The sequence below is a fragment of the Oncorhynchus tshawytscha genome, linkage group LG14 (assembly GCF_018296145.1).
Source record: "Oncorhynchus tshawytscha isolate Ot180627B linkage group LG14, Otsh_v2.0, whole genome shotgun sequence".
Taxonomy (NCBI): domain Eukaryota; kingdom Metazoa; phylum Chordata; class Actinopteri; order Salmoniformes; family Salmonidae; genus Oncorhynchus; species Oncorhynchus tshawytscha.
Window position 1 is genome coordinate 2,617,276 of NC_056442.1, and position 24,848 is coordinate 2,642,123.

The 24,848-nt window shown below is 44.2% G+C and overlaps 3 protein-coding genes across 3 annotated transcripts; 2 read left to right on the forward strand and 1 right to left on the reverse strand.

Annotated features, from left to right (window-relative positions):
• Window positions 1-1,085: 1,085 nt before the first annotated feature.
• kpna3 (karyopherin alpha 3 (importin alpha 4)) lies at window positions 1,086-15,596 on the forward strand. The gene is given in 19 exon segments (XM_042296792.1): window positions 1,086-1,368; window positions 3,747-3,791; window positions 5,509-5,598; window positions 5,735-5,764; window positions 5,860-5,874; window positions 5,876-5,937; window positions 5,939-6,007; window positions 8,013-8,098; window positions 8,376-8,389; window positions 8,391-8,463; window positions 8,544-8,713; window positions 9,498-9,542; window positions 9,640-9,771; window positions 12,064-12,192; window positions 12,420-12,524; window positions 12,644-12,715; window positions 12,864-13,026; window positions 13,175-13,269; window positions 13,577-15,596. Coding segments are annotated over 19 exon segments (1,563 nt in total). The 5' UTR covers window positions 1,086-1,299; the 3' UTR covers window positions 13,676-15,596.
• Window positions 15,597-18,337: 2,741 nt separating this feature from the next.
• Window positions 18,338-21,766, forward strand: ebpl (EBP like). The gene is made up of 4 exons (XM_042296793.1): window positions 18,338-18,968; window positions 19,058-19,127; window positions 19,451-19,589; window positions 21,553-21,766. Exons 1-4 carry the CDS (start codon window positions 18,780-18,782, stop codon window positions 21,749-21,751), a joined length of 597 nt encoding a protein of 198 aa, XP_042152727.1. The 5' UTR covers window positions 18,338-18,779; the 3' UTR covers window positions 21,752-21,766.
• Window positions 21,767-21,852: 86 nt separating this feature from the next.
• arl11 (ADP-ribosylation factor-like 11) lies at window positions 21,853-24,165 on the reverse strand. Its single transcript, XM_024443770.2, has 2 exons — window positions 23,633-24,165; window positions 21,853-22,618 (listed from the first exon to the last, which is right to left on the reverse strand). The coding sequence occupies exons 1-2, from the start codon at window positions 23,857-23,859 to the stop codon at window positions 22,312-22,314; spliced, it is 534 nt and encodes a 177-aa protein (XP_024299538.1). The 5' UTR covers window positions 23,860-24,165; the 3' UTR covers window positions 21,853-22,311.
• Between the last annotated feature and the right edge of the window lie 683 nt (window positions 24,166-24,848).

Genomic DNA, 24,848 nt, shown 5'->3' on the forward strand with positions numbered 1-24,848 from the left:
CCCAAATATGACTGACAGTTTAAATCATTGCAGACAAGAGTGGGTCTAAGGAGAGGAGTGGTATTCAGTGAACATATCCTGGCAACACCAACCGTAGACAAAACAAATCTCATGCTAGGTGAGTGCAGTCACATAACTTCAATTGGAGAGGCTGGTGACAGTACAGAATGTTACCACTAGGAGCTAATATGAGCCACAAATTGAGATTGATCATTGAGGCCCAATGGAGTAAATTGAGTAATAAAACACAGGAGGTTGGAGGCACCTTAATTGGGGAGGACGGGCTCGTGGTAATGGCTGGAGCGGAATAGTATCAAATACATCAAACACATGGTTACCATGTGTTTGATTCCATTCAATTCATTCCGTTACAACCATAATTATGAGCTGTCCTCCCCTCAGCAACCTCAGGTGGTACTAAAGTTACTAAATGGAGTACAGTGAGGTTGGCCCCCCAGGTGGATGGTTTGGCTCCAGACAGTAGACATTGGTCTAAAGTTACATCTACATTCATTCAACATGGGATTAGCATTATTCATTTTTTGTTGCATTGTTTTTTATGTTTTAGCTTTGTGTCTGTTTTATTCAGACTACACTCCTGTCTGTTTAGTTCAGTAAATGACAGTGAGTGGCACTTAATCTGCACTAATCTGAAAAAACAGGAGGGGTAATATGTGAGAATATGTTTCTGTGGTCTTCCCAAGTTCAATATGATCATGTTTATTTAGTTGTAGGTAATAAATTAAAGCAATGCTAAACAACAAAATGTAGTAGTGATTTGATTGTTTTTTGTTCACATATTAGTGTAGCTACATTTGTGTGGATTAACAGTAAAGTCAATTCATTTTTTGTTTAATTTGTGAAGCATTGATCTTCAGTGATTCTTCATAATGAAGTCCTTCCTCCCTTTGGGCTCAAATCCAACCTATCTGTCAACAACAGCAAGCAATCAGTGTAAAGTAGCCAGCCATAGTTGATTAGCAAGTCGTTTGGTAATAATGTACAGTATCTTCATTGGAGACTAAAAAACAACTGGATATATTGCAGCAATTTAAAGGTATCAACTAGTTACATTGCGCAACTATGGTGCAAGGAAGTCGGTTACACCATGCACACATACTAGCCATAGGTCCTCCTCCCCCAATTGACAGGATTCCGTGGCTCCTCCTTGACGAGATTATCCCATCGCGGTGTATCACGTCTGGCCAGCCACCCTTCGGCAAAACAGCAGTACGTTTTCTCTTTTCCCACCGGAGCTTCAAGTGCAGGACTAGCTAAACATCCCGAACACAGACAGCCATGGCAGAAAACGCCGACTTGGATAACCACCGAATTAAGAGCTTCAAAAATAAGGGGCGCGATGTCGAGGTGAGAATCTGGCTAGGCTAACGTTAGCTGGCTGGCTAACTAGCCGTTAGCAACGAGTGCTTGCGAACACTCGGGGTTACCTAGTTCTCAATTCGGTTTGGTTGCTGCAGTATTCATTGTCCGTCCGTGTTGAAGTTTAATTTTTCTATAATGTGTCGCCGATTATGATATCATCCACATTCACTAACTAAAGTGTATCATCCGGAGCGGGCGCGGCTTTCGCAAGGCCTGCTAGCTAGCCAGGAAAGTTGCTAACTCTGTGCTTGCTAGCAGCTAGCTAGGTTGTGAGGAACATATTTTTGGAAATTAACTATTCTGGCATCAACTAAACTAAATGAAAGTAATAGTTATAATTGGTAAAAGGCACCAGACAACTAACTATCTTGATGTTGGTCATGGGCATGACATTTGATATTTCGAGTTGGCAAGTCAGTCACTAATTTAACTGAGCTAGATACGCTTACCAGCTAACCAAACCAGCTAATTATAGCTAGTTTTATGTGTCAAAATGGGCGGATGATGCACATTAACTGTTACAAAACAACTAGCACAACTCAACTTCCACGGCTGCAACAGTTGAGATTCGCCGTTATTAATCAGTTTATAATAATATACCTAACTAACTCATACGTGAATGAACAGCTTGAATTGCAATGTCCCAGTGACCGCAGGGTGGGTGTTTAACAAACAGTGAGTTAGAGCAGTTGCACATCTGGAACTAAAGCTAATGATGCTACTGTCACCATGCTGATTCAATACACCTCCAGAGTGGCGCAGCGGTCTAAGGCACTGCCTCTCAGTGCTAGAGGCGTCACGACAGACCTTGGTTCGATTCCAGGCTGTATCACAACCTGCCGTGTTTGGAGACTCAGGTCGGTGCACGATTGGCGGGGTAGGCAGTCTTTTGTAAATAAGAATTTGTTCTTAACTCAAATCAAATCAACTGACTTGCCTACTTAAATAAAGGTACAATTAAAACCTCATACTCGATGATTAGGGACACACATTTAATTCAAAGGGACATGCCATTTCCCTTGTATCTGTATTGATCACACATCCTTAACATAAATATTCCACTTTTGGGATGACATTACATGTTGACTATCCCATATTCTTATGTATTAGAAACACAGTAATCTCAGATGGAGATCATGATGGATTACTGTCCATCTGGTATGTGCTATATTGAGCAGAGAGGAAACAGAAGTGCGGCATGGTTGTTTTGGGGCCAAGTGCCAGTGTGACTTGCACATGTCTGACGACCCACCAGCCCTGCTGATAAGCTTGCAGCAAGCAGCTAAGCCAAGAATACGAAATGGATCACTTGTTGTCAGAGATGAAAGGCCTTGTCCAGATACAGCCCCTATCCTTTAAGCACAGTAACCTATCAGATCTATAGAAGTGCCCCAGGGCAACACACTCACCCTGCTCCTATAGTGCTGAATTCTACTGCATCAAAGAGGACACACACAGCATCTTCAGTGAGATTTAGGCTGTGTTTAGACTTCAAGGAATGTTAAAAGCTGTAGGATACAGAAAATGTATCCCTTTCACAAGTTCTGACCTACACCACCACAGAGGGCCACAGTGACTGCTGTGTATGATGTTGTTACAATACAATAATAATCCCAACATATAACAGGATACTCCACAATCAACATTGGCTATGCAGAATAAGTAGTATTGAAATGTAAACAAAGGTTGAAGACCTCTGGTGTGTTCTCCAGGAGCTGAGGCAGTCTTCCCTCTCACAGGAAGTCGCCCTCTTGTCCCAGCATGGAATGAGTGTCCCAGAGAAATGCTTGGAATTCCATAGATTTGATCGATCGTTGTTGAGTTTCAGAGGTCTCTGACTTCCTCCTCCCAGCTGGCCAGCTGAGCCACTCTCAGGCATTCTCTCATGGCTGATTCACTATCCTCCCTAAACACAGTTCCCACAAAAGGCAGTGTTGACAAAACATTGTGTTCCGTCTTCAATAGATGGAGTGTTTCAAACACATACGGAACCACATCTGTTTTTTACTGCAACCTTGAGTTAGGGTGTCAGATCAGGGGCAGGGTTTTGCCAGCAGCAGTGGGTCACACCTTTGATTTGGTGGATAAATGTAAACAGAATCATTGCTTGCATGAGGGAGGTTACACAGCGTTAGTAATATGAACCAGGATGCCCTGACTGGCAATCAAGTTAACATGATCCTCTGCCGCCTGTTGCCAACATGCAGCAGTACACTTGTAATCTAAAGCCCAGTCTGTAAACAAAATGGAGCCAGTTCCAATTGACTAACATTGCATGTGGTTTGTTTGAGTGTATGGGCTGTCTTTTTAATGCTCCAGTAGTTAGGCTCATCTCTGACTGTTCTCCTCTCTCTCTCTTACAGACTATGCGAAGACATCGCAATGAAGTGACAGTGGAGCTGAGAAAGGTGAGCCTCGGCATCTCTATTGACTGTTTATAGTTCAGTTGCATCCAGTGGACTAACCCATTAGCCTACTTCTGCTCCTCCCCACACTGAAATTAGAAAGGCTAAAGCTCCACACTATCCTCTTGAGTTTCACCCTTCACCTCCCACCCTACCACACCTCTGGTCTCTGTTTGTGTCCTGGCCCACTCCACAGATGCCATTCCAGCGCTGCCGTGTCTGTCATGTACCTCTTATTTTGGTATGCGTGGCACAACTGTAAATTGAATTGATACATGCAGGCCCTTTTTCCAGCCTGTTAAGTCTCTCTGGGACTTGGATGTTAGGTGGAAGCAGGGTTATAGAGTTAATTCACCTTTATTTTGACGGGAAATGTTGCAGTCAGACTGGTCTTACCCAGAGGCCAGACTGGCCAGACTCTTACCCAAAGGCCAGACTGGTCTTACCCCTCAGCCTTGGGGAGGGTTTCCCTCTCCTGGCCTGCGGAAGCGCAGAGCTCTGGCCGGGGGCCATTAAGTAGGTTCGTCAGACACACAGGCTTGTCTTTGACGTATGACTCTATAGCAGCTGCTCTGGGTAGAACCATGACCATTCCTCTGGATGTATAACTCTATAGCAGCTTCTCTGGGTAGAACCGTGACCATTCCTCTGGATGTATAACTCTATAGCAGCTGCTCTGGGTAGAACCATGACCATTCCTCTGGATGTATGACTCTATAGCAGCTGCTCTGGGTAGAACCATGACCATTCCTCTGGATGTATGACTCTATAGCAGCTTCTCTGGGTAGAACCATGACCATTCCTCTGGATGTATAACTCTATAGCAGCTGCTCTGGGTAGAACCATGACCATTCCTCTGGATGTATAACTCTATAGCAGTTTCTCTGGGTAGAACCATGACTATTAGAGGGGATGGTGCCAAACTGAACTTAGATCACATCTGGGGGACTTTGAGTCTGAGCTAGAGCTGAGATGATACAATGTATCGATTGACACCGACCATGCCGTCACTTATTGCAGGCATTTATCTGATATCGTTCATTACGATAAGAAGCCTATATTAGAGAAAAGAGAAGTTTGAAATCAAATACATTTTGCTAAAATGGGTGATTTGAAGAAAATGTACAAGCATCATACTAGTAGTTTAAAGGATCATTTTAAACTGCGCTGCACATCCAATGTTCCAAACGTATCATTATTGCATCCAATTCAGACAATTTAGCGGTATGGATTTTTGTCCACATCGCCCAGCTCTCTGTGAGCCCTTGGTCTTTGCACTAAGGCCCCAACGTGTCCTCTGAATGCAGCTTGCAGAAGTGTTTCAGGAAGTCTGAGCTGACCAGCAGTTTTGTAGAAACATATCCAGTAGGCCTGTATGATTTGACGACAAGTGAGAGAACTTCAGTTTTTTTTCTGCTAAAAAGCCATGTCCTACCCTTACAGAAGAGCAAACCACTAATGTAGGATGAGTGACACAGCAGTTCTCTCACATAGCAGTATGTGTGCTGCAGAAGAGATCCGTCTGTGCAGAGATGGATACATTCCTCCTCATGCTATCTGCCACTAACATCACTGGGAGGTTATGGGAGCAGTCTTAGCCTGTAGGAGTCAAGCAGGGAATCTATTCCCTCGCTGTGTGGGTGAATGTTTCCAATAGCATTCACTCCTATATTCCTTCTAGGATTCAACACTTAAAATATATATATCCCCCACCCCCCAGAACAAACGAGATGAGCACCTTCTGAAGAAGAGGAACGTTCCACAGGAGGAGAGCCTGGAAGACTCAGACATAGACTCTGACTTTAAAGGGGTGAGTCAGTCCTCATCTCTCTCACACTATGGCTTCAAGTTCAGGAATGACAGGGATATGTTTCCTATCTCTAACCTTGCACCATGTAAACGCGTAGCTACAGCAAATCTCACAACTCTAGTTTTTTGTTTTGCAGCAAAATGTAACACTGGAAGCCATCTTACAGGTAAGCCTGCATTCTGTCAGTGTTGTTGAGACCTATCCCGCATACACCTTGAGCTGTTGGAGCTAACCCCGTGTTCTCGCTCTCCTTCCTGTCAGAATGCTGTCAGTGACAAACGGACTCATCCAGCTCAGTGCCGTGCAGGCAGCCAGAAAACTCCTGTCCAGTGACAGAAACCCCCATCGACGACTTGATTAAGTCTGGCATCCTGCCCATCCTGGTCAAATGCCTGGAGAGGGACGACAAGTAAGTCTGCTTTATGGGGGGAGGAAGAGACTGTATGGGGTCATGGGGCACCTTTGCCCTGGAAGAGTAATTAAAAGATGGTGGTAAATTGCCCTGTGGTAATTCTGTGTGATGCCCCGTTCAAAAGTAGGAGAAGGGCGAAAGGAGAGGGTCTGAAACCGGAGCGTGAATGAGTGGGTAGACTGGGTATGTGTCAGACTGCTCTCTCTCTCCATTGTCTCTCTACATTCTGTCATGCTCTGGGGATACTGGTGTGCCCTCCCTCTCCTCCGCATGGCTGGGCTGATGTGAACACTGCAGCAGCAGACACACAGACGGATAGGAGAGAAAGTGTGTGTTCCGCTCTGCTGCACTAGCACTGCCCCACTGCTGACAGCTCTGTCTCTTCAGTGGTGGGGATGGGCAGCGATTAGGGGGGACTCCCCGGGGGGGGGGGTTGTGTTTTGTGTAAACAGGAGGGTGGGGGAGGTTGGGTGATGGAGGCAGGAGTGTGAGGAGACGCAGAGAGAGATGGATAGATATACACCCACATACACTACCGTTCAGAAGTTTGAGGTCACTTAGAAATGTCCTTGTTTTGAAAGAGAGCACTTTTTTTGTCCCTTAAAATAACATCAAATTGATCAGAAATACAGTGTGGACATTGTTAGTGTTGTAAATTACTATTGTAGCTGGAAACGGCTTATTTTTAATGGAATATCTACACGGGTGTACAGAGGCCCATTATCAGCAATCATCACTCCTGTCTTCCAATGGCACGTTGTGTTAGCTAAACTTGGATTATCATTTTAAAAGGCTAATTGATCATTCAAAAACCCTTTTGCAATTATGTTAGCACAGCTGAAAACTGTTGTTCTGATTAAAGAAGCAATGAAACTGGCCTTCTTTACACTAGTTGAGTATCTGGAGCATCAGCATTTGTGGGTTTGATTACAGGCTCAAAATGGCCAGAAACAAGTTACTTTTTTCTGAAACTCATCAGTCTATTCTTGTTCTGAGAAATGAAGGCTATTCCATGTGAGAAATTGCCAAGAAACTGAAGATCTCGTACAACACTATGTTCTACTCCCTTCACAGAACAGTACAAACGGCCTCTAACCAGAATAGAAACGAGTGGGAGGCCCTGGTGCACAACTGAGCAAGAGGACAAGTGCATTTGTGTCTAGTTTGAGAAACGGACGCCTCACAAGTCCTCAACTGGCAGCTTCATTAAATAGTACCCACAAAACACCAGTCTCAATGTCAACAGTGAAGAAGCCGACTCCGGGATGCTGGCCTTCTAGGCAGAATTGCAAAGAAAAGATATATCTCAGACTGGCCAATAAAATTAGAATATTAAGATGGGCAAAAGAACACAGACATTGGACAGAGGACCTCTGCCTAGAAGGCAAGCATCCCGGAGTCGCCTGTTGACGTTGAGACTGGTGTTTTGCGTGCACTATTTAATGAAGCTGCCAGTTGAGGACTTGTGAGGCGTCTGTTTCTCAAACTAGACACGAACGTACTTGTCCTCTTGCTCAGTTGTGCACCGGGGCCTCCCACTCCTTTCTATTCTGGGTAGAGGCAGTTTGCGCTAACACAATGTGCCATTGGAACACAGGAGTGATGGTTGCTGATAATGGGCCTCTGTACATCAATGTATATATTTAATAAAAAATCTGCCTTCTCCAGCTACAATAGTCATTTACAACATTAATAAGGTCTACACTACATTTCAGATCAATTTGATGTTATTTTAATGGACAAAAATGTGCTTTTTTTCAAAAACAAGGGAATTTCTAAGTGAAAACAAGGTATATATAGTGTATGCCAGAAGACCACCCCTGTCTTTTATTTATATATATATAGACCGAGGTGGGGGTTAGTGGTGATGCAGGTTGATATGGATTGTTGATCAGTAGCCATGTGCTGTTGATGGGCTTATTGGTCGTGTTTTGTTGTCTGGGGACAGCTTCTGTTTGTCTCTTCATATAGCTAGGCTCATTTACTCTCTCCTCTTCCCCAGTCCCTCTCTCCAGTTTGAGGCTGCCTGGGCGTTGACCAACATAGCATCAGGGACGTCACAACAGACTCAAGCTGTGGTCAAATCTAGTAAGTAGTTTCTAGTTCTTCTGTGGCCCAGTTTCAAACTGACCCATCAGGCATACATAATGGACCGGTCTATATGAGCCAATCTATCCATCTGGTTCCTGGTATAGAAACACCTGTTTTCAACTGTTTTTCCCATCTCTGTCTCTTGTCTGCCAGACCCTCAATCTACCTCTGTCTAACTTATGTCTCTTTCTCTACCTGTCTCTAACTGATGTCTCTGTCTCTCTGTCTGCAATGTTGTCTAACATATGGGTCTGCCTTTCTTCTACATGTCCAGATGCTGTGCCTCTATTTCCTGCGGCTGCTACAATCTCCTCACCAGAACGTATGTGAACAGGCCGTGTGGGCGCTAGGCAACATCATCGGTGAGTGATGGGTCGCACACATGCATACACACACACACTGGCCGATGCCAGTCAATGACACCTGTGTTCTTCCCGTGCAGGCGATGGACCGCAGTGCAGGGATTACGTAATCTCCTTGGGCGTGGTCAAGCCCCTGCTGTCATTTATTAACCCCTCCATCCCCATCACCTTCCTCCGCAACGTCACCTGGGTCATTGTCAACCTCTGCCGCAACAAGGACCCACCGCCCCCCATGGAGACAGTACAGGAGGTAAGACAGACAGAGGTGTGTGAGACCCAGCACAGTCATTCAATCGAACTGGATTTCGTTGATATCCATCTTGTCTCATCGCTGCAACGGGCTCGGGAGAGGAGAAGGTCGAGTCATGCGTCCTCCGAAACATGACCCGCCAAAGCGCGCTGCTTAACACCTGCCCCTTAACCAGGAAGCCAGCTGCACCAATGTCTTGGAGGAAACACTGTTCAACTGACGACTGAAGTCAGCCTGCAGGCGCCCGGCCCGCCACGAGTCACTTTAGCGCGATGATCCAAGTAAAGCCCCCCCGGCCAAACCCTCCCCTAACCAAGACGACACTGGGCCATTTGTAAGGCAGGGACTCCTGGTCACGGCCGGTTGTGACACAGCCTGGAATCGAACCCAGGTCTGTAGTGACACTTCAAGCACGGCGATGCTGTGCCTTAGACTGCTGCACCACTCGGAGGCCAATCTGACTGAATTATGATCTTCACATAGACGTTTGTCGTCAATATTAGTCGAACCCTTTGCCCAACAGCTCTGGCTGTGTTCCATGTGTTTGGCTCTAAGGACAATCAGACGATGGGGGATTTGATTAGGGAAAGTGGTCTGGGACTTTGGGTGCTGCCTAGCATTCTGCTTCCCTGTTCCCAACCATCCTCTAGCCTGGTCCTGGAGGTCTGCAGTGTCTGCCTGCTGAAACAGAAAACACCCTGGGTCCTGCCTGTTGCTCTATAGTCGCTTCATTGTACGCCTCCAATCATTATGCCTGACTCTCTCTCCTCTCTACCTCTTCCAGATTCTACCTGCTCTCTGTGTATTGATATACCACACTGATATAAATGTAAGTATCACCCTACTATCACAACAGCAAAGCTAGTTGCTTTGCCATTCCCTATGGAAATTCCCTGTTTCTAAATCCGTCCTCTCTCTGTGGTCAGATCCTAGTGGATACAGTGTGGGCCTTGTCCTATCTCACAGATGGAGGGAACGAACAGATCCAGATGGTCATCGACTCGGGGGTTGTCCCCTTCCTCGTCCCCCTGCTCAGCCACCAAGAGGTCAAAGTTCAGGTATGTCTACTTCCTTTCCCCTGATTGGAAGTAGGATTAGGGCTGTTACGGTGACCGTTATTACCGCCACATCAATGGTCATGAGTCATGTCCACAGTCAAATGCCACGTGACCGTTTAGTCAGGGTAACTAGGCTTCTATAGCTCTGATGCTGCTGCTCTTCTTTAGTAGCTTACCAAACTTGCTAACTGCCTAGTACTCAGCACTCTATTGTCCCTCTAATCACTCTGACATTAATGCAAATGTATTTGAAAATCTAATCAAACACTTAATGAGAGCTCATGTTGCAACATTTTAATAGGCTATGCAATTGCCTGAGAGAACAGTGATGGCTTCTATTAAAAAGAGGAGGATCCCATCAGCTTTCTATAGGCTAGGCCTACTATATTTATTTCTCAACTTTCCTAATATTAAGCACATTGCTTCTCTTTACAACAGGAGTATAGCCTACCTGGCTGGCATGAAAATAAACCACAGCGTCCTCCATTCACTATATAAGTGCATAGATCGCATTATTTTTTTCCCTCCCTACACCTGTTCCAAGACAGCATTAAATCAAGAATAGTCTGATGGTGACAATATTAGCCTATCGTGATGTATACCACTTGTGAATGATGCCCAGTGTGTCCAGTAAAAACGGCGCATGCCTTTTTTGCCCAACTTTTTCCAATCACCTCATGTAGCCTAGCCCATAGGCCTATATGTTTTGATAAGGTTTGTATCACAACTAAAGTGGCCAAATAACTTCTTAAAATGAAGCACATGAATCCACTTTACAACCGGTGTAGTGCCTAACTGGCATACATAGGTGGCGCTTGAGTTTCAAGTTTGAGGAATTACATTTTCACCATAGAAATGCACCTTTTTTTAATATTAAAGCATTACATGCAGACTCGCATTTACGTTCACTTTGAGAAGTGTTTTCCTGCTAATTGATTGAATTTTGGAACATTCATGCTTATAGCCTACTGCCGTGTGTGCATTGCTGCACTTATGTGATGAAATAGCCTAATAGTTTATCAACATTTTAAGATAAATGCTCTGATCTGTTGCATCAACCTCATTGCTTTTAAAAAAAATGTTGATGCGAGTGGTTGTATTAATTTGGGCTTTATCGCATTCCACAACAGGCCCAGAGTATGTTTAGAATAATTATTTATTTCACAGGACAAGCGGACCAACAGAATAGGTACATTTTTGTACTATGGGGGATAGTAGATTGACATAGGCTAGTGCTTCTGCTGTTCGTTAGACCTACTCATCTTGTTGGCTGATGAAAAGTAGGCTAAATGTGGACAGTTCTAACATCAAGCCGAAGCGCGCAGTTGCGTCACGATGTGTCGGTCTTCACTTGTAGCCTACTTCTTAGCTGAGATGCCTGTGAGAAGGACCTGATCACGTAACAGGCAGATTTTTTTTTAGGTGATTGATGCCACTGGGAAATTCGAGGCCCGTTGAGAATATTATCAAGTGCTTGTCAACTTGTGAATGAGAGACTGATGGTGTGCAGCCTGCACCAGAAACAGTGCTCATGCCATTCATGAGACTTTATTCAAATCATCATCAGTCGCATCATGCAGCCTTATGTTTTAATTTTTAATGCATTCTATCTCCCAACGTTGGTGTATCAACTAAAGTTGCATAAATAACTCAATTAAACATATGAGTACCTGTTTTTTTATTATTGCTCAACACAGAATAGCCGCATTTGCAAACAACTTCAATTGTTTGGAGAAAATATCCTTTATTTAATTTAGCTATGTTCAATTGTGTTCTTCATACTATAAAATAATGCTTGTCTGCTAAACTAGTGTAGCCCACAGTCATTTGGCATAGCCAGATCAGGACCTAACATAAGGGCAACTCAGAGTATGCCATTCTGTTCTTCTGAAATAGACTACATTTTCTTTAGAGTTGTCTAAAATAAATAGTGGATTTATTGTGAGGGTGTAGGCTATATTACATGGATTTATTAGATGTTCCAAAGGTCTGCATCGGTGACTTGTAGGCTGTGCGGAAGCCAGGAGATGCTAAACGTGTTTATGTTAAATAACGGTCAATTACCGTGTGATTGACAGTTTATTTGCTTCACAATCACCGGCTGACAATTTCATGACGTCACATCCCTAAGTAGGATGAAGTCACCCCTACTCTGATCTAAGGTCAGTTTTCAGTTTTCCCTCTAATGGTTGAGGTTAGGCTTGTGGGAAGGGTAATATACCTGGAACTTACTGTATGGAATGTGTGACTTCCTGTGACGTCATTAACCACCTATGATGTCATATCCTGTAGACTGCAGCTCTGAGGGCAGTGGGGAACATTGTGACGGGGACAGACGAGCAGACGCAGGTGGTGCTCAACTGTGACGTCCTCTCGCACTTCCCCAACCTGCTCACACACCCCAAGGAGAAGATCAACAAGGTAACAGGCACACTTTTAGATTCTATTGGTGGCATATGTTTGTTTTGCTGTAATTAAGTCCTGTAGCGTTGAAATGGGATGGACCCCAGTGTCGTTTATTTCCAACAGTATCTATACCTCTGTGTAACGGTCTCAGTCGTACTCATGTGGTCCATGGTGTGCGTGTCTGTGGGTTTCTCTCAGCTGAATGGCTTCCTGTGTGTGTGTGTATCCCTCCCGCCCACTAGGAGGCCGTGTGGTTCCTGTCCAACATCACAGCAGGCAACCAGCAGCAGGTGCAGGCAGTCATCGACGCTGGCCTGCTGCCCATGATCATCCACCAGCTGGCTAAGGTGAGTCGCTGAGCCCTTATGTAGCCCTACGAAGCATTATGTAGCCCCTATGTCCTTGTGGAGATCTGTAAGGAACACTACCCTAACCACTGACAACCTCTCTCTGTGTTTGTCTGCAGGGAGACTTTGGCACACAGAAGGAGGCAGCTTGGGCCATCAGCAACTTGACAATAAGTGGAAGAAAAGATCAGGTATGTTCTACCAGGGCTGTTTACATCAATACCCAATCCATACAGCGTTGCGTTTTGTAAGGTCCTGATTGGCTGGTTAAGTGTACCCGTCTGTAGGCAAAGCAAGGCCCTGATAGGCTGATCTGCTATGTTCTACCCAACCCTATAGGTGGAGTACCTGGTGCAGCAGAATGTGGTTCCTCCGTTCTGCAGCCTGCTGTCTGTGAAGGACTCCCAGGTGGTTCAGGTGGTCCTAGACGGCCTCAAGAACGTCCTCATTATGGCCGGGGAAGAGGCCAGCACCATCGCTGAGATCATAGAGGAGTGTGGAGGTTAGTGTGTGTGTTAGAGGGGGGAGTGCTTGTGTGTCAGTTCACCATGTTGCCATTGTATGACAGAGTAGTGTTGCTATTTTGAAGCACACATTCTAGATTGATTCACTGCGATGGACTTTCATGCTCATTTCTCTCTGCCCATCAGGTCTAGAGAAGATCGAGAACCTTCAGCAGCATGAAAACGAGGACATCTACAAACTAGCCTTCGAGATCATCGACCAGTACTTCTCAGGAGACGATGTGAGTACCTCTGCTCTGACAGAAGCCCTACAGTTTGCACACCGTTAGAACCCAGCGCTGTCCTGACAGTGCTGTGCTGGGTGTAGGATGTGTGCTACAGAAACGCAGGGCCTTTTTCCTCCACTTCCTCTGTCAATGGGGTAAGACGGAGGAATCGGCTATAGGCCTTGTTACATAATTCTATATAAAATCGAATGGAAAAATTGACCTATGTTTTGTGTAGTGACAGTGAATCTAGTCTCCACTCTGTGTGTTTGTTCATCTATGGCACCACCCTGATCCATTTATTTTCCTTCTCTCTTTTTAGATTGATGAGGATCCCAGCTTGATACCCGAAGCCACTCAGGGCGGAACATTCAACTTTGACCCCGCCACCAACCTGCAAGCAAAGGAGTTCAAGTTTTAAAGGCAAACGTCCACCTAGTAGGTCTAACTCTCTAGCTGCTCTGAACCCTCAAGTCACCTCCTTCCCAACATCAATCACTGACTCACTAACAACAACAGTTCAAGCACTGAAGGAAGGATCATTGTTATCCATCTCTTTTCAAGCATCTCACAGCGATGCTTATAAATGTTCCAGAAAGAGAAAATGCCTCGTCCGTCATTCCTGCAGTTGCCAAAAAGTTGCTATTATCCCTTTACTCAGACACATACACCCTGAAGAGACTGAAGTCATCTGTGTGCATGGACCAATGATCTTGTTCTACCAATCGTCATATCAGCAAAGAAGAGGAATGGTCTCATTTAAAGGCGTGCTCTTCTCTGGAGTCTGGGATCAGAGCACGTTGGACACAGCGACTGAAGACACTCAACCTCCGAGTTAATTGACTCTTTTGAGGAGTACGGACAGCATCTAGGCTGTCCTTTGTTAAACATTCTAATTGATGACCTCATCAAAGGGCTGTTAATTATTCAGTCCTCATTGAACTACAGTTTTTTTTGGAACAGAACACTGAGAATGAATGCTCTCAAAACCCTTCTCAGAGGGTAGAGAAGTGAGCAGTCGACACATTCCCAGGTGGACTGAACAGATTTCAACAACCACCTATCACTATAATATTATTCCTTTTAGTTGTGAAATCATCATGAAATACAATGGATTTAAAGTACAAAAAATATATTTAAAATTATGCAACAGGGAAATTCTGAAATGAATAACAAGGAAGACTTTGTAGCATTGATCTATGGATGGCTTGCTGATGGAATGGTTTTTGGGTTGAGAGGAGGGGAATGGAGTTGAGCTGGAACCAAACGCACCTCTCCTCAGAACCTTTAAACTGGGTTTTGGATCAGTCCCTCTTACCAGGTTCTATCCTCTGAACGAGAAACCCCTCAACAACGAATAAGCCTTAAAAACCAGGCTTTAACTGGGCGTTTCCAAAAGACACATCTCCTCTTGCAGGGGAGACATCGTCGGACATTGAATTTAATGACTCAAGAATTTGAGGAAATATTTTGGAAAGATACATCGGTAGAGGGACAGAGAAAGACAATGTAACACTGATTTCATCTGTGTAGATTCCACATCTGCAGTTTCTATTCAGTCTTATGCACACTTCAGTCACCCCTCCCTCTGCTTACTGTGTGTGGAAAGCAATGTTTGCTTCGATAAGTCAAAGCTATGGTTGCATTGCAATGGTCCATTGACCATACAGTTGTTCTATATGCTACATCTAATTCTACAATTTAAGAGTATTTCCCCAACTGTCTGAAGTTTGGTCTGTACAAAGCAGCTGCATTTTGCCAGTCATCCATCGATCGGTTCACTTTGCGAGGCTGTAATGTTTTTACTGTTGAAAGATTAACAGGGAAGTTTTGTTTTTAAACGTGTAACGTGATCGATGACTTGATTGAAAATTCTCTTGTGAACTCGACTTTTGTCTTGATTTCCCTCCAGCATTTATTTGTGAAGGGACCGGAAAAAAACAAATTACATTTGGACTAATGTAGTTATGTTTTGGCTGCTAACTACTGAGAAGGAATGGGGATTATTTCAGGGGAGCGGCCCACGCCTTTTTGGTCTAGCCATTCACAACCGATGAACAAAGTCTAGCTGGTGTACAGTCATTGATCTAGATTCTAGAGACATAGAATGAGAGCCACTTTAAAGAATGGAATTTTTGTCTTGTATCAAACTGATACAAGCTTATGCTTTTGGGCAAGATTTTTACTTGCTAACGAAACATGTACTAAAGACGAAAAAGCAACAGATAGCATTTTGGCCTCTGTCTTACTTTTTATACATTTTAGAATCCATATCTCTTTAAGGTGGCTCACAATGTTCCTTTCAACTCTTGTGCATATTAAAGAAAATGAGTTGAAATCCATTTTGCCTTTGTTTTTTAATTTTGGTAAGTTATGTTTTTTCACTAGGTAAACTGAGAACCATGGCAAATGCACACTGTTTATTTGGATCCCCATTTAGTTTTTGCAGAAGCAGCAGCTACTCTTCCTGGGGTCTACAAAACTGATAGACAAGGACAGTCGCAACAATGTACACTGCTCAAAAACAAAGGGAACACTAAAATAACACATCCTAGATCTGAATGAATGAAATATTCTTATGAAATACGTTTTTCTTTACATAGTTGAATGTGCTGACAACAAAATCACACAATCAATGGAAATCAAATTTATCAACCCATAGAGGTCTGGATTTGGAGTTGCACTCAAAATTAAAGTGGAAAACCACACTACAGGCTGATCCAACTTTGATGTAATGTCCTTAAAACAAGTCAAAATGAGGCTCAGACTATTTAGTGTGGCCTCCACCTGCCTTTATGACCTCCTACAACGCCTGGGCATGCTCCTGATGAGGTGGCGGATGGTCTCCTGAGGGATCTCCTCCCAGACCTGGACTAAAGCATCCACCAACTCCTGGACAGTCTGTGGTGCAACGTGGCGTTGGTGGATGGAGCGAGACATGATGTCCCAGATGTGCTCAATTGGATTCAGATCTGGGGAACGGGCGGGCCAGTCCATAGCATCAATGCCTTCCTCTTGCAGGAACTGCTGACACACTCCAGCCACATGAGGTCTAGCATTGTCTTGCATTAGGAGGAACCCAGGGCCAATCGCACCAGCATATGTTCTCACAAGGGGTCTGAGGATCTCATCTCGGTACCTAATGGCAGTCAGGCTACCTCTGGTTGAGCACATGGAGGGCTGTGCGGCACCCCCAAAGAAATGCCACCCCACACCATGACTGACCCACTGCCAAAGTGCGGTCATGCTGGAGGATGTTGCAGGCAGCAGAACGTTCTTCACGGCGTCTCCAGACTGTCACGTCTGTCACGTGCTCAGTGTGAACCTGCTTTCATCTGTGAAGAGCACAGGGCGCCAGTGGCGAATTTGCTAATCTTGGTGTTTTCTGGCAAATGCCAACGTCCTGCACGGTGTTGGGCTGTAAGCACAACCCCACCTGTGGACGTCGGGCCCTCATACCACCCTCATGGATTCTGTTTCTGACAGTTTGAGCAGACACATGCACAATTGTGGCCTGCTGGAGGTCATTTTGCAGGGCTCTGGCAGTGCTCCTCCTTGCACAAAGGCGGAGGAGCGGTCCTGCTGCTGGGTTGTTGCCCTCCTACAGCCTCCTCCACGTCTCCTGATGTACTGGCCTGTCTCCAGGTAGCGTCTCCATGCTCTGGACACTACACTGACAGACACAGCAAACCTTCTTGCCACAGCTCGCGTTGATGTCCCATCCTGGGTGAGCTGCACTACCTGAGCCACTTGTGTGGGTTGTAGACTCCGTCTCATGCTACCACTAGAGTGAAAGCACCGCCAGCATTCAAAAGTGACAAACATCAGCCAGGAAGCATAGGAACTGAGAAGTGGTCTGTGGTTATCACCTGCAGAACCACTCCTTTATTGGGGGTGTCTTGCTAATTGCCTATAATTTCTACCTGTTGTCTATTCCATTTGCACAACAGCATGGAGGTCTTATTGTCAATCAGTGTTGCTTCCTAAGTGGACAGTTTGATTTCACAGAAGTGTGATTGACTTGGAGTTACATTGTGTTGTTTAAGTGTTCCCTTTATTTTTTTGAGCAGTGTATAATGTATAATACCAGTGGTGGAAGAAGTACACAATTGTCATACTTGAGTAAAAGTAAAGATACCTTAATAGAAAATGACTCAAGTAAAGTGAAAGTCAGCCAGTAAAGTAATAATTGAGTAAAAGTATGGGGAAAAAGTATATGTTTCAAATTCCTCGGTACCTAATATTAAGCAAACCAGACAGCACCATTTTCTCTTTTTTTAAATGTATGGACAGCCAGGGGCACACTCAAACACTCAGATTAGAAATGAAGCACTTGTTTAGTGAGTCGGTCAGATCATAGGCATTAGGGGTGACTAGATTTGTTATCTTGATAAGTGTGGGAAATTGACAATTTTCTGTCCTGCTAAGCATTCAAAATGTAACATGTACTTTTGGATGTCGGGATAAATGTATGGAGTAAAAAGTACATTATTTTCTTTATGAATGTAGTGAAGTAAAAGTAGTCAATATGAATAGTGAAGTACAGATACCCAAAACTACTTAAGTACTTTACACCACTGTAAAATACGATATACAAACAGTATAAAGTTTGACTAATCAAATGTACTATGCTTTATTTCTACTATTGTCAATCGTTGTCCAATCTGCTGTCCAAGGTCCTGATATCGGACCTCCTCCTGGTTGATTCTACAATCGGCGTGGCAAGATGGTCGACTGACCGCTCTAACAATTTCTCAAAGGCTTGCGGCAGGCGAGATCAGATGGGAACATTCTAGCCAATGAGAGAGCAGATACCCGTAAGAACTTGCACAACCGATAGAAAAATCGTCGCAATATCACCGTGCAGGACATCAGTACACTCTTAATAATTTAAGTATTATGAAACGTATATTTGATCAAACAAGCCTCACCTATCAAAATAGCAATTAACTTGTATCTTCACTAGATTCGACACTCTTGGTCTGCTTAAACGCTTATTTTCACGCAGACAGATTTTGGGCGGAGTCGAGACTCGCTTCGCCTCCGGTTCACCAACTTCAGCTCCCCCTTCATTTTCTCTTAGGAGGGCGCAGAAGTGTAGAGATTTATCCGACAGCCAATCATGTACTTCTGACAGCGTGACACTGGGGCAGGGGGAGACGACCACGGAATCCATTTGGGACAAGACCATAGAGAAGGATAGAGGCCTCTAGTGGCAAACAAATATATATTAGGATGGGAAGCGCCATTGAGGGCTTCCACCATTGTAATGAAGTCAACTGGGTGGGACTTCCAACTTCATTGAATGATCCCGCATGGTGACTCTGTTAGCGTCATGTCCAACCGGACGGATCAGCCAATCATGAAGAAGAAAATGTACTACTTCAAAATTGAGATTGACAGCATCGGCAGGGCAGGCAGACGCAAAATGGCACAGATGAGTCATCTATCTAGCTTTATGGACGAGACAATAGTTGCAAGTTCAAAGAGTAATTTGCATGGTTTGAGTAGAGTTTTCTGTGAAAATGGTATCGGCCGCGTTTAAAGAAACCCAATCTCTCTTTACTCCAGTGACGGTTTATTCTCTGCTGGCCTGCGCCACTCAGTTCGTCGTGGGATACATCCTCGCGCAGATATGGGGAAGAAAATGCTCTGGAACTGATAGATGGGTGCTCGTGTGGCTTTTCTACGACGCAATTGTTCACATTACTTTGGTGAGTGTGTGATGGGAGTGAGAAGGCGTTGTCAACAGAAAGTTAATTTGCAGCTCTTATTTGACTCTTTCTACTGTTTGTTCTTACAGGAAGGACCCTTTGTTTACATGTCACTTGTTGGAACCGTGGCAACTTCAGACAATATTTTTGCTGAACTTTGTAAGTAGGCTACCTTGACTGTGCAATAAAAAACAAATGGATTAAACAAAATGATTTATAGTACTGTGTATTGAACTTTTTGTTTTATCATGCAAAATATAAATTATTAACAATGGTGCATGTGTTTGAGATGTACTTTGGAGCCTGGTTGTGGTGAGACATCTAGAGGATATAGTATTAAAATGCTCACATTAAACTGAATAATATACAGGAATGGAATATCAATCACTGTTAATGCTGGAGTATAATCGTCTACCCTCTGGCCCTGGGGTCCCCCAGGAATATATTGAGATACTGCTCTAACAGATATCCTGTCCATGTAGGGAAGGAGTATGGAAAGGCAGATGAGCGCTGGCTCCACTCTGACCCCACCATCGTCTCCTTGGAGTTGCTGACGGTGGTCCTGGATGGCATCCTGGCGCTGGTGCTTGTCTATGCCATCGTCAAGGACAAACACTACAGGTAGGAACACTGGTACTAAATATGCTTCATTGTCAGGCTTTTCTCATGCTGTATGCCATTCATTTCTATATTGGTACCATATTTCTTTATAGAGAACACTAATTATATACAGAATTGTCCCATTACACAAACGAGTGTTTACATCCCATTAGACACTATAAAAATGTAAATTGACTTGCTGTCTTCAGCATGTGATGTGTTGAATGACCTATTACCATATACAGTGCCTTGCGAAAGTATTCGGCCCCCTTGAACTTTGCGACCTTTTGCCACATTTCAGGCTTCAAACATAAAGATATAAAACTGTATTTTTTTGTGAAGAATCAACAACAAGTGGGACACAATCATGAAGTGGAACGACATTTATTGGATATTTCAAACTTTTTTAACAAATCAAAAACGGAAAAATTGGGCGTGCAAAATTATTCGGCCCCCTTAAGTTAATACTTTGTAGCGCCACCTTTTGCTGCGATTACAGCTGTAAGTTGCTTGATATGTCTATCAGTTTTGCACAGAGAGACTGAAATTATTTCCATTCCTTTGCAAAACAGCTCGAGCATAGTGAGGTTGGATGGCACACATTTATGAACAGCAGTTTTCAGTTCTTTCCAGCAAAAACCAAGCCATGAGGTCTGGACTTTGACTTGGCCATTCTAACACCTGGATATGTTTATTTTTGAACCATTCCATTGTAGATTTTACTTTATGTTTTGCATCATTGTCTTGTTGGAAGACAAGTGGCCTCCCAGTCTCAGGTCTTTTGCAGACTCCAGTTTGGTTTTCTTCCAGAATGGTCCTGTATTTGGCTCCATCCATCTTCCCATCAATTTTAACCATCTTCCCTGTCCCTGCTGAAGAAAAGCAGGCCCAAACCATGATGCTGCCACCACCATGTTTGACAGTGGGGGAGTTCCTCAGGTGATGAGCTGTGTTGCCTTCACGCCAAACATATCTTTTGCATTGTTCCTCCAAATCAGTTCCTTTTGGTTTCATCTGACCAGAGCAGCCTTCTTCCTCATGTTTGGCACGTGGCAGCCAGTTGGCTTATGCCAAACTTTAAACAACACTTTTTATGGATATCTTTAAGAAATGTCTTCTTGCCACTCTTCCATAAAGGCAAGATTTGACATCTTACGACTGAATGTTGTCGTCTGGACAACCTGGCACCACCTCAGCTGAGTATGGTGGCAGCATCATGCTGTGGGGATGATTTACAGTTCTGGGGACTCTGAAGACTAGTCAGGTTGAGGGAAGAGATGAACGGAGCAAAGTACAGAGAGATCCTTGGTCTGAAAACCTGCTCAGGACCTCAGCAGCAACACAACCACCCTGAGCACACAGCCAAGACTTGGGAAGTGGCTTTGGACAAGTCTCTGGATTTCCTTGAGGCCCAGCCAGAGCCCGGACTTGAACCCGATCAAACATCTCTGGAGAGTTCTGAAAATAGCTGTGCAGTGAAAGCTCCCCATCCAACCTGACAGATCTTGAGAGGATCTGCAGAGAAGAATGGGAGAAAAACAGGTGTGCCAAGCTTGTAGCATATTCAAGAAGACTCAAGTCTGTAATCGCTACCAAAGGTGCTTCAAAGTACTCAGTAGTGTCTGAATACTTATGTAAATGTGATATTTCAGTTATTGTTAATACATTTGCAAAAATGTCAAACCTGTTTTTGCTTTGTCATTATTGGGTATTGTGTGTAGATTGCTGAGAACTCCCCCCATTTAATCCATTTTTAGAATGTTGCTTTAATGTAACAAAATGTGGAAAAAGTCAAGGGGTCTGAATACTTTCCTAATCCACTGTACATGGAAAATATAGCCTGGGCGCAAGTTGGTTATCAGCCTAAGTAAACTTGCCATTGTTTGTTTTGAATCTCAAATGGTCAACATGTGTTTTTAGCCTGTCTTGTTGTTGCACAGTCTGGCCCTCAAGGTGAATAGTCTCCTTGTCTGTTTGTTTTCAGGCACTTTGTCCAGATCACGTTGTGTGTGTGTGAGTTGTACAGAGGCTGGGTGACCTTCTGTCCAGACAGGCTGGCAGGCAGCCCCAACCTCAAATCAGACCACTGGCTCTACTTATGGATCTACCTGGTCTTCTTCAATGGGGTGTGGGTGGTGGTGCCTGGACTGCTGCTGTGGCAATCGTGGCTGTCACTCAAATGACTTCACCTCTCCTACCAAGCCCCGAAGAAGCAGAATTAGACATTTTGTATGTACATAATAGGCATTAGCATGCCCACTACACAGAAAGGTCTGGCTACACAAACATTATAATGCCATTTAGCAGACAGACATTTACATTAGGTTTAGCATGTTTTATTATTTTATCATTAATATAAATAGTGATGAATCTGCAAACAAATATTAGTTGCCCTAGCTATCTTTCCCCACATCTCCAAAGTGTAACAATACTCTCCAGTCTCTCTTAGCAGGCACATTTAACTGCTGTGATGTTAAGTGTTAAATCTCAACCATTTTGATTGCACAATCAAAATGCCCTAATGGATCCTGTGCTTAGTTCATAATTGGATTGAGAATCCTGGCTCTTCCACAATCATTGTTCGGTTATAATCTGCATTTCAAATGGCACCCTATTCCCTTTATAGTGCACTACTTCTGAGGTACTTTAACATTGTTCTAGTTTAAGGTAGTGCACTATATGGTCAGTATCTCCGACTTGTCAAGTGTCTCTCACAGTGATATCTCCACTGACGTGTCTCCTCTCAGCTCTTCTTGATGAGTTTGGCCACAGAGAGGAAGGCTTGCTGGAGCCCCATTCCCTTCAGGCCGCTGCATGCCTGGATCTGCCAGGCTCGGTCTTTGTAGCTGGGCAGCTCCAGCTGGTTGGACACCTCTCTGATGTTCATGGTGTTGGAGAGGTCCTTCTTGTTAGCCAGCACCATCAGAGGTATTCCCTTCATGTTGACGTCGGACAGAACATTCTTCAGAGCCTTCTGAGCATCCCCTATACTGGCCCGGTCACTACTGTCCACCACGAACACCATAGCCTTACAGCCCTCCAGGTAGTACCTGCCAATTATAGAACCAGGGTAGTGTCTAGCTAATGATATTGCAATTTTAGCAAGTCATTAGTTGAGGATAAAAGGTTATTCTATTCCAGTACTCTACCAACCTGATCATGGGACCGGAGACAGAATGTGCAATTATTTGTTCTAGACTTTTAACTGTTACACACCTGATTAAACTACACTGAACAAAAATATAAACTCAACATGTAGTGTTGGTCCCATGTTTCATGAGCTGAAATATAAGATCCCATACATTTTCATATATATATATTTTTTAAAGCCTCATCTCAAATTTTGTGCACAAATTTGTTTACATCCTTGTTAGTGAGCATTTCTTCTTTGCCAAGATAATCCATCCACCTGACCAGTGTGGCATATTAAAAAGCTGATTAAACAGCATGATCATTACACTGGTGTACCTTGTGCTGGGGACAATAATGCCACTAAAATGTGCAGTTGTCACAAAATTCCACAGATATCAAGTTGAGGGAGCATGAAATTGGCATGCTAACTGCATAAATGTCCACCAGAGCTGTTGCCTGAGTATTGAATGTTCATTTCTCTACCATAAGCTGCCTCCAACATTGTTTTAGAGAAATTGCGTAAAACTCTGACCTCACAACCGCAGACCATGTATAACCCCGCCAGCCCAGGACCTCCACATACGGCTTCAGCTGCGGGATTGTCTGAGACCAGCCACCCAGGTAGTAGATGAAACTGTCTGTAATGAAGCCCTTTTGTGCAGGGATTTTTTTCCCTTCTGATTGGCTGGGCCTGGCTCCCCAGTGGATGGGCCTATGCCCTCGCAGGCCCACACCCCTGCCTAGTCATGTGAAATCCATAGATTAGGGCCTATTTAATTCAATTGACTGATTTACTGTGACTCCGTAAAAGTGTTAATTGTTGTTTATATTTTTTGTTCAGTCTAATAACAGGCATTATGATTAGTGGAATGAGATGTGTTCGTAGTACTGGGCTAAAACAGAAATAGAATAGCACAGAACCAACAACTCACCTCCAGTTGACCCTCATCTCCCCCTGTCCGCCCACATCCCACACGGTCAAGGCCGTTTTCTTGTTCAGATCCAGGGTCACCACGTTGAAGCCCACGGTGGGGGAAGTATCCATCACCAACCCTGTCTTGAGCCTGAAGAGCAGGGTGGACTTTCCAGATGAGCCCAGGCCCATCAGAACAACCGTGGGAGTCCTCTTGATGTCCCTCTTGGATAGAAGCAGCCCCATGACAGACGCACTTGGCTAGGCAAAGCAGGGTCTGAGGTAGAAGGTAAAGAGGAAGTACGGCAGTCCCACCTCTGCTTCTGAACAATGTTAGTTTGTTGGGTCTTCCTCGGTAGTCTCTGATTTACATCAACAAAAGGAGATTAGGTGATATGTGCAACCAGTGGCTCTTCTCGATTTTAAATGTTTTTGTATTTTTGTCTGGGAGTAGGCGTGAAAGCGTCAGGTGTGCCCACTTGCGAATAAAACTTGAGTTTGCGTTTCAGAATAGAAACATGGTCACATGAGATCCAGTCTTTTCACATTCTTCTTTTAGAGGCTGTACCAACAGGCTTTCTCAGTTTCTCTATACTCAAAATGCATCCTCCCTCATTGCGCAGATCTAGGGTTTGATTGGTGAAAGCAGTGGGGTGATTATTACCACAAGGGAGGAAAGTATGTTTTTATTATTTTAATTGGGCCTATGTTTTTTTATTATTATTTTTTTTAAACACCAGCGGGCTGAAAACGGTTATTCTTAATTCCCATTTCTTGCGTTCGGAGTTGGCAAGAGAACAATAGACTGGCACCCAGGCTAGGCGCATGTGTCCTAAAATCTTCTCAACCGTGGACTCTGTCCGCCGATGACCTAAACCAAGCGCACCTTCTTTCAGCCCATGACGTCAGAGTGTCCATCTGGACCAACAATATGGACGGGGCTCGAGCGCAAAACTATCGCTAAACTCAAAGCGGCTGCCTGGTACCCTTACATCAGCGACGACAACAACGAAGTGACAGCTTTATTTTGGTAATCGTGATTTCAAATCATATTTACTTGAGGTAGGTTAATTAATAGTCGAGCTGTTAAATGTGTCTTTCTTGTTTCTCTCCTCAGTTTTCTTGACGATATGGAGCTATGCTTTAGGTACAGTAACGTTACAGCTTGCTAGCTATTAGTCAGCGCTGAATCTATCCAGCTAGGTTCTAGGCTAGCTTGCTTTGTAAATAGCCAG